The sequence below is a fragment of the Taudactylus pleione genome, unplaced genomic scaffold, assembly GCF_031769625.1.
Source record: "Taudactylus pleione unplaced genomic scaffold, aTauple2 ptg000041l, whole genome shotgun sequence".
Classification (NCBI taxonomy): Eukaryota; Metazoa; Chordata; class Amphibia; order Anura; family Myobatrachidae; genus Taudactylus; species Taudactylus pleione.
The window spans coordinates 19579377-19599713 of NW_028284443.1; the positions used below are offsets into that span (position 1 = coordinate 19579377).

At 43.3% G+C, this 20337-nt stretch overlaps 1 protein-coding gene across 1 annotated transcript; it reads right to left on the reverse strand.

Moving 5' to 3' along the window:
* Positions 1 to 14475: 14475 nt before the first annotated feature.
* CAV2 (caveolin 2) lies at positions 14476 to 19968 on the reverse strand. The gene is made up of 3 exons (XM_088456265.1): positions 19721 to 19968; positions 19164 to 19351; positions 14476 to 16706 (listed from the first exon to the last, which is right to left on the reverse strand). Exons 1-3 carry the CDS (start codon positions 19862 to 19864, stop codon positions 16556 to 16558), a joined length of 483 nt encoding a protein of 160 aa, XP_088312391.1. The 5' UTR covers positions 19865 to 19968; the 3' UTR covers positions 14476 to 16555.
* Between the last annotated feature and the right edge of the window lie 369 nt (positions 19969 to 20337).

Genomic DNA, 20337 nt, shown 5'->3' on the forward strand with positions numbered 1-20337 from the left:
GATCTGAGGGAGGAAGATACTGCATTGTGTAAAGGCACAGCTGGGGAAGGAGGGGAAGGAGGTGGCTGTGAGCATGATTATTGCTGGCAGGGTTCCAATGTTTGTTCTGCTCAGTTTTGGCATAGATGACAGCATGTTGAACTCAGACACATCCCTAGGGTTCATGAAACACCAGAGGAAAATAAGGTGCTCCGAGCAACAAAACTTTATCCTCATAAAGCTTTGATACATAAACATTACTCCTCCTCTAAGTGGGACAGTACATGTTCTGTCTTCTAAATAGAGCAGACGCTATTGTATATTGTTAGTAGTTCTGGTGGGATCCGGTCTATAGATAGACAGTAAAAGGTCGACAATGTCTAGATAGACACCAGATGTTAGACAGTTGGACAGGGACAAAATGTTGACATGTACAAATGGTCGACAAAGTCAAAAGGTCACAAAAATGGTCAACTCGACACATTATTTTTTTTTCCGTTAGGGCTAGGCACTTACCGGAGGGTTAGGGTTAGGCACTTACCCAGACAGTTAGGCACCAGGAGGGACGGTTAAACACCATGTGGAGGGTTAGGGTGAAGCTTAGGGTTAGAAAAAAAAACATGTCGACCAATTTTGAGTTGACCTTTTGACCCGTTTGACCTTTAGTGTGTCGACCTTTTGTCCCGGTCAACCAGTTGTCCCTGTTGCCCTATTGATTGTCTAACATCTGGTGTCTATCTAGACATTTTCATCCTTTTCATTGTCTATCTTTTAATCCACACCCAGTTCTGCTATTTATAAGGGTTCCTGAGACTTTGAAGATGTGTTTAATTTACTGACAGTTGGAACAAGTAATTAAATGCATTTTACATATTGCAAAATATAACCCATAACAGAATGATTATAGAGTTTGAGCTGAGTTGAAAGGTCTGTATGCCCAGGGGTTAAAGTGGACTGGAACGGGGTGGAACTGGGTTCCGTCACCTCTAGTGGTAGACGGAACTAGTTCTGCCTTTGCCATATCCCTGCACAAAGGTCCCACAAACAGGGTATCACTCTGTATAGCGGCGGCCGCCTCCCCCTCCTTGGTTTCTGGCTCCATGTTCCTTCTCCTTCTCTGCATAGCCTGCGTCCAGGTGAATGGCCCCAGCAACTTTTGTGGCATGGCGTATGTGACGTCATGCCATCACCGGTGCTGCATAGTGCACTGAGGAGCCACAAAGAGGAGCAGGGGCCAGGGCAGACTCAAAAGTGAGCTGCTGCTAGAAGGACATGGGGAGGGGGGGTAAGCTGCTGGCAGGAGAGGAGACATAGGGGCAGGGAGCTGCTGCTAGCGGGACACGGGCAGGGAATTGATGGTGGGGACGCAAGGCAGGGAGCTGCTGCTAGAGTGACATGGGCAGGGAGCTGATGGTGGGGGACGCAGGGCAGGGAGCTGCTGGAAGGACACAATGGGGTAAGCTGGAGAGTCACAGGGAGTTGGTGGTGGAGTGAAGACACGGGTCTGGTGCAGAGCTACAAAGGGGGGGCTGATGCTTGTTAAACCGGAAGTTGGTGCTGAAGAGACTGCGGGGGTGGCGTAGGGGAGATGCAGGGGGGTTTGGCGCTGATGAGTAGCAGAAAAATAATTAAGAGTTAAGTAGATGATATAGAACATTTTTTTTAAGTGACCTAACATTGTAGTCTCAGCTGATGGCATGAGTGCTAAAAAAGCATCTAAAATGTATTTCACATTATAGTTTCTTATATACAACAGTGTTTGTGTAAAGAACAGTTTTCCCAGTTGTTCTGACCTCTCAGAGTAGCTCTGCCTAGCGTTTGGGGAGTGGGGTAGTGGTGGAAGAGATGAGTTCCATCACCTTTCCAGGACCACTTTAAGCGCATGCTCTGGTACTGAGCACACACAAGAATTGGTGGTGTAGAGTGTACATATTTCAGTTGCATCTACACTTATGACTGAAGAGGAGTAACTGGGCTGTAACGGCAAAGTACGGTGAGGGCGTGTCACCAGAATGGCAGGATATGCAGAGCTGGACATAAGTGGAATATACCTGTTTCTAGATGTATCTTTAACAAGTAGTGTAGAGTAGGTGTAAGTGTGCACTAATGATGATTAGTAGCAAAGCAGGTGTCCATATAAGGGTGGTCACATCACAAGATATGTGTAACGCTGCATACAGGCGAATATGTGCATTATTCCCGTGAGCACAGTTTGGGAGCAACATATGTCTAATTTACTTCCAACTGTGCAACATGCCTATAGTGTTCATAACTAAAATCAAATATTAGGAAGTTTTTAACTAAAGTTAATTAAAGAACCACAGGTGAGAGCAGTGCTTTTCACACTGCAATTTCTTCATGCATTTAGAAATGGACACACATCTGGTTTTTGCACATACATTTATGCTCAGTAAATGCATCTGTATAATGTTGCATGTATATTTGGCTTACATGTCCCTATGTCTGTAGACAGCACCGTAACAGGGAGATGTTCCACAGGGTCAAACATGTGACATCACACTGGGGGGTGGAGCCATCTGCACCAGGAAGATGATTATTGCCTGGATCACCCTGAGGGCAATCTGGGCGGTTCTACAGGCTGTGGCACCCTGCAAGCCAAAAGCAGATGCCGCGGGGCAGTGATGGTGCCGCCCTTATGGCCCTGGGCAGTAACACTCACACACCACTAGTTATGTCTGTAGAGGAGGAATATTTAAATTAATTTGTAGCAAATGTGGTCCTTTACTAGACTAAACTATTTTCAGAGCTTGATAAAAGACATATGCAGAATTAGGTGATATCATTCTAAGCAATACTGCACATTCCTTAAAGAAATGTTATTTGTTCTACATCACATGCAGTGGATTGTGTTAAACTACCAATACTTCATATGTTTCAGAGATAACTGGCTAAGAAGGAGTTAATATATTTTTGAGCAGGCATTCACAGAAATACTTATATCATTTTGAATCCACACAAATGAAAGGCATGGAAAATTCTCGAAATCATGGCAACTCCTGGTAAGCATTCCCGTAAACAGAAAGGGAAATATTTCCATCAGAACGTTTTCCAGTATTCCATTCTTTTTCTATGATTGTGCCAGAGTTGAAGTTATATAATATATAGCTTATGGCGTGGAAGCCTTTACATTGAAAAGGATGTACACTTTAGAAGTTGATAAACTTAGAAGATCTGTTCAAAGTGGTCTCACGCTGCGATATTCCAGCAAAGTTATTTATGTATCTTAGGATATGAATGTATTACACTTCAAGAGCTTCAATACCATTTACATGAAGAAGTGAATGAAGTGGATATCGAGTATATTACTGTGGTTTAACAGAGCATGTGAAATAATAACAGATTGTCTATATTACAAAGCAGAGAACTGATCCAGACAAATCTTGGCAGCTGTGCAGCAATTCGTCTTTTTTTTCTTTTCTACAACAGTTGATAATGGATCCTAAAAATAGCATTTCACTAAATAAAGAGATTTGGATTGTTTTTTACCAAATAAGGCAGAAGGACAAAAACTGTAAAAGAGGCAAAAGATTTATCATCCTAATGTTCTTTGTAATACCTGACAATACTATAATAAAACTACCCATGTATTATACCAAACAACCTTTTCTTCGTTGTACTACAGATGCACCCAAGTTCATTGTGGCTGATTGCGCCACAAACGTGTGCATGCATCGTGCTACGCGCCACTGTACGCTATGGCGCTTCCCTGAAAGTTTGAGTGGTCACCATTCATTGCTATGGAGACGCAAATGCACGTCTTCGATCGCTTGTGTCCATCTTGCGCTACGCATGGTGCGAGACACTGCGCTACGGACAAGGATGCAGGTGGGCATATCTGTAAATGTGAGTCATTCTCCATTCAGTATATTGACGCACCTTAGGGTATGTCTGTACTACATAATTATTCAGTGACTGTTACAGATTCAGAATATATGTGCAGCAATTTAAATGAGATATAGGGGTATATTTACTAAAGTGCGGGTTTTTAGAAGTGGAGATGTTGCCCATAGCAACCAATCAGATTCTAGCTATTATCTTCTAGAAGGAGCTAGATAAATGTTAAGTAGAATCTGATTGGTTCCTATAGGCAACATATCCAATTTTAAAAAACACGCACTTTAGTAAATATACCCCAAAGCAACCGATTCTGAGTTGTACACAAGTCCAGATGCGGCTGCATCCTGCTATTTTTAGCAAATTGCGCATGCGTTGTAATCATCATATGCAACTTAAAGCAGCTATGAATGTTTCTGACTTATATAATTCTCAGTCACTTCTCATTGACAGCTGAATGGGCATTACTTGGTGGCAACTGGGTAACAACTGGGCGCTTGCACATAAAAGGAGTGTCCCATGGGTGTGTAGTTAGAGTTGTGCACAGGGCCTTTACTAGGGGTGTGCGACTGGTGCTGCAGTACAGAGTGCAGGGCTGTGTGGGAGGCACCATCGCTGCCCCATGGTCCTTGCTTCTGGCTAGCAGGATGTCTGGAATGGCAGTTTCACTGTGGCAGTGCCGCCCAAAGCATCCTTAGGATGCCACAGGCAGACACAGAGCATTTTGAAGACTGTCCAGGCACTGCTGCGGGTGCTGGCATCTCCCTATGCACTGTTAAGCCCAGTTACAGCTCTGGTTGTGCATATGCAGAGTGCACACCATTTGCAGTCGTATCTTCTGTACCAAGCATGGGGAAGGTGTGTCATTACTAGTAGTGAGGTCTGCTCTCTCTTAGATGGAGGGTTGGGAGATGTGGTGTTGCATAGATGCGTACATCTCAGAATATGGCCAGATATTTACATAGGACTTACATAGGACTTCTGATCACTAGAGGTGTCTGGAATTGCAACTGTGGTACATGTAACTCAGAATGAGACCAAACTGTCAAAATAACTGCAAGTTAAATTACCTGCTTATACCAGCCTTTGAGAGGCTGTAATTTTTCTTTCATCAAAGTGGTTGTTTTGGAACGTGGATGTCTTATCTTTATGTTTCAATTTAGTTGCTTTTCCTTATGGGTTCGTCAGTTAGGTTTCCTTTTGTATACCAGCTACCAAGATGTAACATGTTTGGTACAAATCTGTTTTCTTTTCTATTTGCATGGAGGAATCAGTCTGAGCTTGTTAGAACTATTCTGCACTCTGCAGTACTAATCACTAGAATATGAGAATTGTTTATTGGCTGTAACAAATGACACTATCTGTCATCCATGTGTATTCACCCACACAAACACTATGATTCATAGTAAAATGTAAAGATCCTGAGAGAAGGGGAATATACATTTCAGAATTTTAGAACATTACTGTATTTACTAGAACATTTTGCAAAAGTTACACAATGCTAAACTTGTTCTCCTTTGTTTTTTTTTGCCAAGCTATGAAACGGTAGTATTGTACATAAGTAACACTAGATATTCTAAAATAAATGTCATGTTCTTAAAAAAATAAACAATGATAACTGCAAAACTGTTACAAAGTACTATTTGAATTAAGATAGCTTCTATCTAGCTTTTTATTTATAGAAGTGCCATTGTGTACATTGTTTTAACATTAAACATAACATGAAAATGACAGGAAATATAAACAGTTAAATTAGTTTCACTCATGTAAGTGAATTTTCAGATGAGTAGTCTACTTACACTACTTACTAGCCTTCTCTAATGATCAATCCAATGTCATTACTTTTTTTTAAATGCCAAAATTACTTTTGTATCTTCTTAAGGTCGGTTTCCACTAATATATATATAAATAATATTAAGGCTGCATTTAAAAAATGGATTTCTCCATAGAATGCCGAAGGGGGGGGGGGGGGGGGGGGCAGGGTGTTTAAGGGGCTACATCTCAAAAGCTATTAGAGGTATGGATCTGAAATTTGGCATGGCCGGGTAAAACTGTCACTGGGTGCTGCATGCCAAATTTCAAGACAAAAACTTAGAAAGTGAGGATTTGGGAGTAATCTAAAGCTCCAACTGTCACTTTTTTTCTGACATTCTCAGGACAACTTATCTGCTGTAGTATAATGGGGACTTTGGGGAAGGCAAAACTCAAGTTAGGGGGCGAATTTATACTTGGGGTTTGTTTTATTAGGTAGCTATTGTGCCAGGGTACGTGCTTTTGGGGTTCAGGTAAATTAGAAAGTTCCAGTTTTTAAACTATTACCTCAAGAATGCGCCATTATACAGGACTTTTCAACTTGTTGTGCAGCTGCAGTAGGAGCCTCCAGCAGGTGTAATAACTGTGGGTTCACTTGTGTGCACAAAGATGGCCGTCATTTGCGGGCTTTAGCGGCAGAGGGTTTGGAGGGAAAGAAGCTGGCGTTAGCTGCAGCGGGAGCCGGCGGAAAGGCGCGCGGGGGGGGTAGCGGACGTTAACTGCGGCCAGAACCCATGGACAGTAGCGGGCTTTAGCGGCGGCGGTGTGGGCGGTGGTCGGGCAGGCGCTAGGACCCGGGGGAGGTAGCAGCACACAGAATGCAGGCTCGGATCTGGAAGATCCATGATACCTGCTTCTGTTTTAATTTAAAAAAATGGCGTGGTTCCGCCCCCCCCCAGAAAACAACTAGCACCGGGCTTTGGAGTCCCAGTACTGGTTGTGCTAAATACAGGGGACAAATGACATTGGGGTCCCCCATATTAAGCTCAACCAGCACCAGGCTTTTCAGAACCTGTCCTGGTTGCCAAAATACGGGGGCAAATGATGTAGGGGTCCCCCGTATTTAGCGCAACCAGCACAGGGCACTGAGCCGGTCCTGGTTCTGGAAATACAGGGGGAAAAAATGCATAGGGCTCCCCCTGTATTTCCCAGAACCAGCACCGGACTCCTAGCGGGGGGGTGATGCCACAGCAAGGGGAGTCCTTTCACCGGGCCCCCCAGCCACAGCATCACCCCTGACCACTAGTCAGCCCAGGCCGGGGATCCCTGGGGAGTTGGGGACCCCCCAATAAAGGGGTCCCCCTCCTCAGTGCACCCCAGGCTGATAGCCCGGGGCTATCCCCAGCACCCCTGGGCAGTGGGTGCTGGGTTGATTATGTAAAGTGTGGTGCATTTGAAAATATAAATATTGGCTTTTGCTGTGGAACTACAGTTCCCAGCAAGCCTCCCCCGCATGCTGGCACTTGGAGAACCACAAGTATCAGCATGCGGGGCATTACAGGCTTGCTGGTACTTTTAGTTCCACAGCAAAAGCAATAATAAAAAAAAAAACCAACACACTGTAGACAAATACAATTTTATTAAAACATACATGCACACACACATGTACTCACACATGCATACACACTATCTCAAAAGCTCACCTAGTATCCCTGTAGCCATTCTGTCCTCTTCTCCAGTAGGTAATCCAATGGGGAGTACCTGTAATAAAAATTCCATACTCACCTCCTCCTATGCGTGGATCAGGTCCTCTTTACACAATCCAGGGTCTTGGCAAAATAAAAACACGAGATACCTGGACCCAAGAACTTTGGTAGTGTCCTCTAAGGACACTACTACCCGAATGACAGCTCCACCCGGGATTTCAGTACAGAAATCCCGGTGCGGAGCATTCATTGGCTGAGAGAGGCGAGCCTTCCGCCTCTCAGCCAATGAGCTGTTCTCACCACTAACTTCAAAGGTGAGAACCGAGCATGTCCTTTTCAAAAATGGCATCTCAGCACATTTGAAATTCAAAGATGGCCGCTGCGAGCCAATATTGGCTTGCGTCGTCATCGCCCCGCCCCCCCGGCTGGCTTAAATACAGCCAGCGCGAGCCCCGTCCATTCAGTAGACGGCCGGAGAGCTGGAGAGACCAGCTGAAACATGAAGACGCCGAGAAGCCCTGGATGGGCGGCGGCCACGCAAAAGAGCTTATTGGCCACCGCGCTCCCGTTGAAGACGCTGTAGAAGTCCTGGGGGAGCGGTAGCCATGTAAAAGGTGAAGGTGCGGCATAATAAAATAATTAATTAATAATTTTAAAAACAGTGTCTGTTTGTTTTATTTTAATATTTCTTTTACAGGAGTAATATAGGTGCCAGCAGGCCCTTAATGCCCCGCCTACTGGTACTTGAGGTTCTCCAAGTACCAGTATGTGGGGATGCCTGTGGACCTCTAGTACTACTGCAAAATACAATATTTATATTTTCTTATGCACCACACAACACAATCAACCCAGCACCCACCACCCAGGGGTGCTGGGGATAGCCCCGGGCTATCAGCCTGGCCCTGGGCTGCCCTGAGGAGGGGGACCCCTTTATTGGGGTGGTTCCCCAACTCCCCAGGGATCCCTAGCCTGACTAGTCAGGGGTGATGCTGTGGCAGGGGGGCCCGGTGAAAGGACTCCCCTGGCTGTGGCATCAACCCCCAGCTAGACAGAGTCCTGTGCTGGTTCTGGGAAATACAGGGGGGCCCTATGGATTTTTCCCCCCCCTGTATTTCCAGAACCAGGACCGGCTCAGAGCCCTGTGCTGGTTGTACTAAATACGGGGGACCCCTACATCATTTGTCCCCCGTATTTTGGCAACCAGGATAGGTTCTGAAAACCCTGGTGCTGGTTGTGCTTAATACGGGGTACCCCTACATTGTTTGTCCCCTGTATTTAGCACAAGCAGTACTGGGGCTCCAAAGCCCGGTGCTGGTTGTTTTCTGGGAAGGGAGGGGGCTACGCTTTTTTTTTACACAATTTTTAACATAGGTGCGTAGATCTCACTGCTGCATTCGTCCATCTGTGACTGATTGATTTAATTCTCAGGTGCACTACCAGTGAGCCCTCTGCTGCCCACTGATGCCCCCTTTGCACTGCAGTGCTGCCACTGCTCTGTACCACCGCTGCTGCCGCTATGTCCTATGTGCTGTCCCCTCTTCCACCTGTGTTAGTGTACCATTGTGTTGCCCTTCTTCCCTGCAGGTGGCCCGGTTTGCTCATCCAAACCCTGATAGTTAATACATTTTAAAAAAGCTATGAAATTCCATAGACAAAAAACCTTACGGTTTCACGTGTCCCATTATAGCTGCTTAGACATGATCTGAAAATTCAAAAAACCTATTTATTTTCTGCCACTCAAACTTCAAAAAGCAATGAAATTACGATCATTAAGGCTGACGCCTTAATGGATGTGTTCTTTCCGCAATACAGATATGGTAAGCCATCACACCCTATGGTTAACTGCAGATTCAGCACTCTGACAGAATGAGATTGCTGTCACTCACAAAATGGTGGAGCTGCTAATTCACAGAATTGTGTGCTCATTGGAATACACACATGCAGTCTATGCAACTGAGATTTGAGCAGTTATGTGGCTCCCACATCCCACTCATTGCCCACAATTTTCCCATTTGATCACCAAAACAATCTCACTGGCTTACAACATCCTTCTCACTGCATACATTTATCTCATTTAGAATACACGTTCAGCTCCCTTATTTTTTAAAATATCATACTCTGTCTATGCATGTACACTATCGTCCCCTATATGCCTTCATGCTGCTATATATTCCCCAATCCCTACTGCTTTGTTGTCTCCCAACTGTCATAGTCTGTGTTCCCTCATCCGCACCAATGTTTTTCCCCAGCCGCACCACCCTGCATCCGTGCCTTCTCCACAGCCACGTTGCTATTTCTACTCTCATCTCTCACTTTTCGCAGACATCGCTGGTTTTCCATGTGAAAAAGTTCCGCGCTCGTCCCTGCTTATCCCCGTTCTCAATTCCAAATCAGCGAATACGGAACCCGGCGAATTCGAAACCAGTGAAAAGTCCTGTCAGATTTGGAGAAATCAGCCTGACACACCCAAAAGATGCACTGACATTGGGGATCACTATAGATACCCCCGAATAGGCCTGCTGAAGGTATTTGGGGTATTTAAATGCTTTCAATAGCTGCTAATTACCATCTTTGCAGAAGTGGTGAAGAATAGCATTTAGCAGGTATTTTTGCAGAAAATAACTAGTCCCAGCAAATTTGGGGCAGATGAAAATGGGTGCTAGCATATTTGAAAGTTGCTAAAGTGAAGTTTTAAAAAACTTTAAAAATCCACCTGCCACAACCACCTGCAAACCTAAAAACACATGGGGCATACTTGGGGACCCCCCTGGAGTCTATTTCGTTACTTTTTTAGTTTGTCTCCCAACTTTGTTTTTTTTTTCATCCCCAAAATGAAAAGTACTTTTTTGGGGTGGTTCCCGCAAGTTTGCACCCCAAAACCCCAAATCTGCACTTTTTCTGCCTAGTTTCATAGGCAAATCTTTTTTGCATATTCCAATGCATTGACTTTTCCGCACCAGCGAAAAGTCTTTGGGATTAAATACGGGGATAAATTTTCGTCTGGCGAAATGATGTCACCGGCAAAAACTTTTCGCCGAAGACGGCTTATCGCGGCTAATTGAATATGCTCCTTGATGGTTTAAGTGAACTCATTTACTAGGAAACTATTGGATTTAGAAATCCATTGCATTTTTTTTATTAATGTGTCTGCAGTTTACGCTTAAAACAAGGCTATAATTTCAGTACAAAATTGTAATGCCTGTTTCTTTTTGTCCTTAAATGAGGAGGAAAAAGGATACAATCCTCAGCGCCTGATTCAGACCCGTTCGCTATATGCGTGCACTCGCAAGCGGCCCGGTGTTCTGTGTACGCGCATGCTTCGTTCTGCGCGTGCACGAACTACTCACTGCGATGACACACAGCTCGCTCGCCCTGCAAAGACAGCCCAGTGTAATGAGTGACAGGAGAGGCCGTTTGTGGGTGGTAACAGGGGCAGGACACTAATAACAGGGGGGGGGCGGTTTCGAGATGCGAACGCAGACGTGCCTGAGTGTTTCAACGCCGTTTTAGATGCGTGCATAATTAACAGGCAGCGTCATAGTACACATCACTTGCCTTTTTTTACACTGATTTCCTCAAGCACTGCGTTCACATCCAATGGTGCTCGATGTACCAATGTTTTAATACACTTCCTGAAGATGACGTGTTGCTGGTGTGCGGCTCTGCCTGTGCGATTGGACGTACGCTCAGACAAAGTGGGTGCTCGCTAAGACATGGTGGGTGTGCTTATGCCTTGGCGAGCGATCGCTTCCCGTGGCGTCACTTTGACAAATTTGCATACGCATCCAGAGAGCGTACGCAGATAGCGAACGGGTCTGAATCAGGCCCCCAATTCATAATCACTTGTAAATAGTATGTACAGATATAATAAAGCAGGAAAAATAGGTTGTTCTGAGTAAAACACAAATAACTGATTAGATTATTTTCTACCTCCAGTCTTACACCCTACATATTTGGGTTCTCACTGTTAAAAAGAACATATAAGACAGGGGTGGCCAAAGCATTGAACACGAATGACCAGTTGACCAAGAACACTCGACCGATATACTGTGGTGACATCGAGCAGCAGCTAGCTGCAGCCAGTAAGGATGCAGGCTGAAGTCACGGATGCCCCTTATGGCTGTCACTTGAGCCAATAAGATTCAGGCTGACTTTATTGACTGAGGATGACCTGCACCTCGCCATTGCAGTTTTAACAGCTGTGATCTTCTCCACCACCACCAATGGCTCTACACTGTATTTGGGACACAGTCTGCCCACAGCGCGCACGCTGCTAGACAGCATCTCTACATCTATAATGCCCCTGAGCCACACAATGCGAGGCTCCCAGGAGCAAAATCTGGATAATTAAAAGGCGGCATACTGTGTGGTCTAAGAGTGGGAGAGCTATCAGCTCACTGTTCATTTCTATACCCCCTGTATGACTAATACCTTGCTGTATGCAGCAATTACTAACAACCAGTTCTATCTGCAGCATCTTTATTTCTCATACTGTGGTCATTGGTTTATGGCTGGCAGTACAGGTTGAATCTCCCATATCCAAAATGCTTGTGACCAGGGGTATTTTGTATAACGGAATATTCCGTATTTTGGAATATTTGTATATCATAATGAAATATCTTGGGAATGGGACCCAAATATACACATAGAATGTATTTATGTGTTATATACACCTTATACACACAGCCTGCAGCTCATTTTATACAATATTTTCAATAATTTTGTGGCTCAAGCAGTTTGTCTACATACATGAAATTCATTTATGTTTCATATACACCTTATATACACAGCTTGTAGGTAATTTTATACATTATTTTTAATCATTTGTGCATTAGACAAAGTACATTGAACCATCAAAAGTTTCATTATCTCAGTCATGCCAAAATTATTCTGTATTTCGGAATATTTGGATATGGGAGACTCAACCTGTACTAACTTGATATGTTGTTAGTTTATGTTTCATTGGCTCAGAGCCCTAAAAATCATTCCTCCCAACTGTCCCGATTTTGGTAGGACAATCCTCCCAACTCGTTGCTGTGAGGCCACACCCCCATTTCAGGTGCGCACCCATGGTGCATGCAAATGTGCCTACTTGGTAGATTGCTAAATATTTTCAGCCTTTAGAGTAGATCACCAGGTCCATAAGTCTGGCCATCCCTGATATAAGATATGCAGAAACAATGAAAAAAAGCACCTATCAGCTTCAATTTTGAATCCACAATCAGCCAATCAGATGGAACTAACTCGGATCGTGACCAGGGTGTGGTTGCACCAGTCCTCAAGCACCCCACGATTGTTACAATGCCTTTTCATTTCCAAAACTATCTTTGCAATTGTAGTGCAAGATGTGACAAGGTCTGTATATGGGTGTAAGTGTATGGATGTTTTTAAGGCATGTGCATAAATGGCTTATATTCAACCCAGCATCAGCATAGCAGTAGCCAACACATTTTACATTAGCAATACTGTATTACTGCTTTAATCAATCTGTTTCTGCCCCTTTATAAACAGACTGAGGGCTATATTTACTAAAGTGCAGATTTCTAACAGTGGAGATGTTGCCCATAGCAACAAATCAGATTCTACTTATCATTTATCTAGTACCTTCTAGAAGATAATAGCTAGAATCTGATTGGTTGCTATGGGTAACACCTCCATTTCTATAAACCTGCACCTTAGTAAATATACCCATGAGTCTAAATTGTTATAATGAGAATAACATTTGTTTTATTCTATCAAGCAAATATTACATTATTGTTCTTGGACCTATGTGTATAAAAGTGAAGTTAATGTATTTTTACTTTATGGCCATTATGGTCAACAAGAAAATTAAATTGATTCTAGTTGCTGTTTGTGCAATTAGTTCACCCAAATAAATCCCTAAATCTGTTCTACAACTTTATAGGGATATATGTACATGCTTTGGTAAATCACCCTATTGCCATTTACTTTTGTTGAACAAAGTAAAGGTTTTTGCATAAATGTGCGGCTTTCTTTTATATGTTTTTCTTCTCCTCAATGCAGAAGACACTGATGTAAAGTTGCACACAAAAAATAAATGTGTATCTGTAGAGTTGCACTTACAGTATCTATGTGGCCGCACTGCAGTGTATTCATCTGTTTGTGGAAGTCTCCATCTTCACTATCATTTTCACCAGCCCTATACCTGGTGCAAGAAATCCCCTTGAAATCTCTGTACGCGCAAAACTGCATAACCTGCTATTCCGCCTACACATCAACGACACATCTACATGTGAACGTCCTGTTGTTACCCAGCTGCTTCTCTCCTATCTAGCCGTGTTGTGCAAGGCTCATAATCACCTGCATTTACTCATAATCGCATACATTTGGCCACAAAAAAAATCACAAGATCCATCTGCAAAATGCAGTTGAGTGTAACTCTGCATCATCCACAGTGTTATCCCCCTTTGCCTTTTTTTGTAAATAGCAGGTGTAGTTTGTGGGGAGAACTATTTGGATCTAATAAGTTTTAGACTTTTCCTCGGCAAGAGATCCTGCAGGCAGATCATTATTATTAACCTTTATTTCTTTATGTTTAACCATTCACATCAGTTCCAGTTTCAGTGCAGCTTACAGCCTGTGTTCTTTACCACATAGACACTGTAATGCCACGTATCCATTAGGCGATTTTAATGAGCAATTGAACGATTACGACATCGTAATCGTTCAATTGCTCATTAATCGTGCACTAAAATGTCGGTAACGACCAGCGATGCGCGATCCCACTGGTCGTTTCTGGCATCAATCATCGCCCGAACATGCCGGTCAATCTGCCAATAACGACAGATTGACCATGTTCAGGGATGAGGGAGGGTGCCTACACTGAACGACATATACCCCCAGACTAAAATGCACTGCCCAGACTAAAATGCGCTTCTGATATGTTTGATGGCCAGCACATAAATCAAGTTACATTTTGTACTGACAGTATGTTATAGAGAAAAATGATCCTGATAAATAGATCCTGTTACGCTGCATTCACCATATGGTAAGCATTGCCGGACACAGCTGCATGCCACTGGATGATAATAACCACTTACATTTGGAGTGTGCCAACCTAACAGTCTCTCAGTAGCTGGTTTAGTATGACTGTAATAATGCATTTTTATGACCGTTAGATAAACACACACAGAAAAGACTAGAGTACACACATTGGAGTTTAAGGTACATATTGATTTAACTTTGTTATAAACAATATCTCTCTTTATATTTATTTAAAATGTACAAGCATAGTATTTCAGTGCTTTTCAATTAATGTACAAAGAAATAGTTTTCTAGGTAAAATAATATGCAATGCATATAGTAACAAGTAATTCTGTCATATAAAGCTGGGCTAATAGAAAATGGCAGAGTGATACCCTATACAGGTTTTGCTGCCTCTGTGTTCTTGAAAAGCTTTATACAGCAACGCAAAATAAATGGTAAAGGGTTTGAATGTGTGCATATCCTGAGGTACTATATAATATCTTGTAGGATTTCCAGATTTATGCACATCCAGTAAAAACTACATTAGTGTACTGCTAGAGTTTCCACTTGTGATCACTTCTCCGCATTGGTCTATGAAATACTGGACATCACTTTTACATGACCCAGTAGCGCACGCAGGGGGGGTTTCTGAGTACCCAGAAACCCCCCCTGACACTCTGGAGTGCAGGCAACAAATTCTTAAGCCCCACCCCCTCGGGTCAATATGAACGAGGCGGAGCCAATATGACACGATTTAATTAGATTCGAGTCATTTGGCCCTGCTCCCCTTCCAATTTGACCCGCGAATGGTGGCAATTTGCCGTGCGGGGGCGGGGCTTAAGAACAAGGTGGCAGCCTGCTAGATCCTGTCCCTATCAGTTCTGCTGCAAGGTAAGTTTTTTGTAATGTGTGTGACATATGTATATATGTGTGTGAATATATATATGTCGATTATGTTGATACTCATTTGATCAATACATATTGCATTTTTTTCAATTGGAGTGCCGCCTGTTTTCTAGATTGCCAGAGTATATTCTCATTCTTTCTGGATCCCATGTGTATCTCTATTCAAGGAGGGCACCCGTTTTTTGATTGATTGTCCAGAGTGCCGGACTGTTCCACTTGTGTGTGTGTGTACATATATATATATATATATATATATAAATATATATATATATATATATATATATATATATATTGCTTCTTTCTAAATGCTAAAGGCAGAAAGCAATAGCAATATTTTGCACTCATTTCTTATTTTACTGCTCTCAACCATCTCAAACAGGTCATGTTTTGTGGATTTCCCTAAATGACAACATGTGAGACAAAGTGAGCCAATTACATTGCTTAATCTGATCAAGGAAATCCATAAAACATGACCACTCTGAAATGGAGAAATTAGCAATGATGTAACTACTGTGACCGCTGAGATCACATAGGTGACAGCAGGGTGCTATGGTCCAATGACTGAAACCCCCCAGTGACTGAATGAGAGTCCGGTGTAATCAATAAATAATTTCATATTGCACCCTGTGTTCATTATGTAAATGGGGCTAAGCCCTGTCTTCAGTAATATCCCTTTTACACCAGAGATAAAACCCGGGTTATTGCAGGATTAACCCGGGTTGCTCCTAGGTGTAAAAGGGGCCAGGGTTGGATTCCCGGGTCGAGTGACCCAGCAATCTAACCCAGGTAACTTGCAGGGTTTTACACGGGAACAACCCCTGAAACCCTGCATTGTAAACGTGAACCCTGGGTCATTCGACCCGGCTCCCGTTTACAGCATGGGGACTTCCGGTTTTCTCGGCACTTGGAAATATCATCTTCAAGCGCTGGGAGAAGTGATCCACTGTCCCCGTGTGTAGTGTGTGAACGGCGCCGATCAGGGAATAATCCAGATCGGCGCCACAGTAGAAAAGGTCTGTCCTGGGTCTCACCTGTGTTGGAACTGTGTTCCAAATCTCAGGTCAGACCCAGGATTTAGGTGCAAAAGCAGTATAATAAATATGTTGACTAAAAAATGTTTTGTCCGTAATACAGTAACCAGTATTTGTTCCCAATAGTATGCTGCTTATACCCAAAATTGAGCAGAGAGTGAACTAGACTAATAATTGTAGTTGTAATAGGAGCTAGAGAAGATCTGGAATGTACACATGGGAGTGTGAAGGACATATTCCATTATCAGCAGACATTCAGCAGAGAGTGCAGGACGAAACAGTATTTATCACCAGGGGTCCTGACAGATGCTTAATATCATAAGAATTGTGTAAAAGTGCCTAGTTCTGGTCTACTTGCACACTGACAGATGAAAAGCACCGCCCCATACTTGCAAATAAAGGGGCTATGAGACTGTCTGTAATGCCCTTCCATACTGCTTGCACAGATGGTAACACCATTAGGCAGGTCCTCACGAATGGCATCACAATCCTGAAAATAAAACAATTTCAAAATATTTTTAGTTATACATGGAAAACATGTAATCAGACATCTGGCCAAATGTCAAGTACTAAGCAGTGATATTATGCAATTTGGATTAGGAAATTACAATTTTATAATTTTTTATCATAGCTTGTATGACCTGATATCGGACCTTTGGCAATATATGATGACCAATATGATGGCAGAGAATGGCAGATTAGTCCCAAGAACTTTTGTGTTGATAAGATGCAAGAGCTTCAACACCCCTATGCTTGCTAATTCTGGACTACTCCAATGCTCCTTTGTCGGCTATTGGCCAACCACAATACAAGGTCTGTGGACAAAAGCAGAGATTTTACAGGCCTTCATTAACCATTATCCTTAAAATAATCTGAGTAAATAGAGACAACTTTCACCAAGGTTATGGAAAAAGCAAATATTCCAAATATGGTAGCATAATTATTGTCTCATAGTCATTGTACTGACTTCAAGCTTTTTCCCACTAGATAAAAATATGACTCACCATCGCTGTTCACAAACAGTCTGTTTAGTTATCCACTCCTGATTATATGTAATAGGCACCTGTTTCCCACTCTAAAGCTGGCCACACACTAGACCAACTTAAGGCCCCCATACATCAGAGATTGATTGCAGCAATCGTGCAATTTGCAATCGATTGAAAAGGGAAAGATTTTAATACACAATCGATTGCAGATTGCAGAATTGCCACAATCGATTGAAAAAGGGAAAGATTTTTAAACACAATCGATTGCATATTGCACGATTGCTGCAATCAATCTCTGATGTATGGGGGCCTTTTCAAATCCAACCAGCCAACTAGCTGATTGGTTGGAATGAAAATCTGGTAAGGTTTGAAAGCAAATGACAATCAGCAATTTGCTCCCAAATGCCAGAAAATGGACAAAAACTGTTGTGTGAACAAATTGTTTAGATCAAACATTTAACAAACTTGTCTGAAAACCATTATCATCTGCTTCTGGCATTTAGGAGCAAATTGCTGATCATCATTTACTCCCATTCCTTACCAGATTTTCATTCCAACCAATCAACTAGTTGGATGGTTGGATGAAAGTTGGTCTAGTGTGTGGCCAGCTTTAGGCTGCATACACATCTATAGATATATCTGCCCAATCTGTATGGTGGGAAGGAAAATCTGGTCCGTTTTCCAGTGTTTGGGAGCAAAATTTGCTCACATACATTACCAGATTTTCCTTCCCACCAGACAGATTGGTCAGATATCTATAGGTGTGTACACAACCTTACTGTATACCAGAAGCAGACAGTATAAATCCAGGTTCACCTATAGGTCACAATTAAGACAGTACCATAATGTGGTTGACTTTATTTTGCACCCATTCTATATGGTGACAAACATTAATATAGGCATAACCTGAGTCAGTATACATGAGAATGCAGCCCGTTAATCCACGGTAGTTTCATGCAACTTTGATGATTCTAAAATATTGGTCATAACCACATAACTTGTTACTAGTAAATTTATAGGATGTATGTATTCACATATGCTCAGAAAAAATATAAGACTAAATATGCACAGGTGATACAGTAGGTGTATTTCATGTTTGATGACACTGTCATATGAGCCTACTGTATGTCAATATATAACACATTATGCCCTTGCACATTGTACCACACAGTAACACATTATGCCCCCCGCCACACCGCGACTCACCTGCCCCTGTGTCCCTCTAGGAGCAGGGCTCAGTCAGTCAGGCAGGCAGGCTCAGGCTGCAGCGCATGGGTGTGAGGGGTGCCGCTGCTCCTCCGTCCACTCTACCCTGCGGCTGCTCCCAGAATGCCATGTGGAATGATGTCATGCGGCATGACATCGTCACGCCCAGCACCCACATTCTGGGAAACTGGGACTCCTAAAAGTCGTTGCCGCACAGTAACTGTGCATACTATAATGGTGGCGCAAAGATCACGTGCCCCTGGCGCCCCCTCAAATCCAGTGCCCGGAGCTCATAGCCCCCCTAGTTGTGGTACTGAAAACATATACAGTCTAAATCTTAAAAGTATATATTCCCTTGAGTTAAGTGTCATATAAGACAGAATGTGACTTTTTACTACATAAGGCTCAAGACAAAGTGGAGAGAGATAAAGTACCAAATAATCAGCTCCTAATTGTCACTTTACAGGACGTGTTTAAAAAATGACAGTGAGGAGCTGATTGGCTGGTACTTTGTCTCTCTCCACTTTCTCTCTCTCCAAGGCCTGTACATCTCCCCCATAATATCCTGACTGCCTGGATTTGTGTGACCTTATGACAATAAAATTACTAAATCCACACTACGATTTCTCCTATGGTAGGTGGGATTACAATACCATTGTTCAGCCTTCCTTAAGCATTGACTTTCTGTAACCATTTCAATACATAATGTATGTTGAATTTGTATGAATACATATAAAACCAAATGATTCATTTACCAAATGTGCAGGCAACTGAGGATGGCAAAGAGTAGTCCTAAAACAAAGGCCAGAGGGATGGCGAGGATGACCGTCAGCACCTTGTAGATGAGGTATTTGCTGATCTCATACAGGGCAGTGCTGCAGATCCACACTTTATCGAAGCTGTGAGTAGTATCGGGCTCTGCAATCACATCCTCAAAGGTGAGCTGTAACATACAGGTGACAGGCACAGGAGGGAGAGCAGCTATTAGTAGTGCACCACTGCAGGGAAAGAAAGAAAAGAAAAGAAAAGAAAAGAAAAGAAAAGAAAAGAAAAGAAAAGAAAAGAAAAGAAAGAAAGAAAGAAAGAAAGAAAGAAAGAAAGAAAGAAAGAAAGCTGGCAAGACATGCTGATACTTGTAGTTCCACAAGAGCTGGAGTCTGCATTGGATATATACTATGAGTGGTACACAGACAATTCACCATACAAGGGCACACTGCACAGAAGTTAGTAAAACCTAAAAACCCAGTTGATTTTCATGCCTAATAGTGCAAGTTAGACACACAGTACACGTCACGCAGTCAGTGCTCCGTACCTTCAGGTGGCTGTTTATATTGTGGGGGTCCCGGTCCGGCTGACTGTCATAGGCTTTCTCGGTCAGCATTGGCACAGAAGAGCGATTGAAGTCGTCCTCATCCATGAAGATGCGAGCGTCGGCTTTCTCCTTTTCCAGACCCATAATGTCAGCGATAGGGAAAGCCTGCACCTGGTCTAAGCGGCAGTCTGTGTGCCCCCACTTCCCGGATGCCTGAGCTGCTGCTGCTGCTGCGCTGTCCCCCTCCTCCCAGCCCACTGTGTGTCGGTGCTGCAAACTCGGGCACTGGCTCCCGGGACACGCCCAGCTCTCCACACCCTCAGCAGCCGGGACTCGGGAGAGAGAGTTCAAGAGGGGATTGGACTGCTCTATCATCTGTAAAGCAGAGTTCTTCAGGGGAACTTAAGAATTACAATTTTGATGCAATTAAATAATTGCATTCTTATCATGCATGCAGTTATCACTGTACTTTGCTTCAGCATACAAATTATGTGGCTAAGCCCAGTGCTACCAGTTTATATATAAGATGGGTCAGTGGCAGAACATGAGTGGTGGCCCCAGCCGCCTAGGTGCAAAAATATGCTTTGGGCCCCCATCCACCACCCCACCCGGGTTCC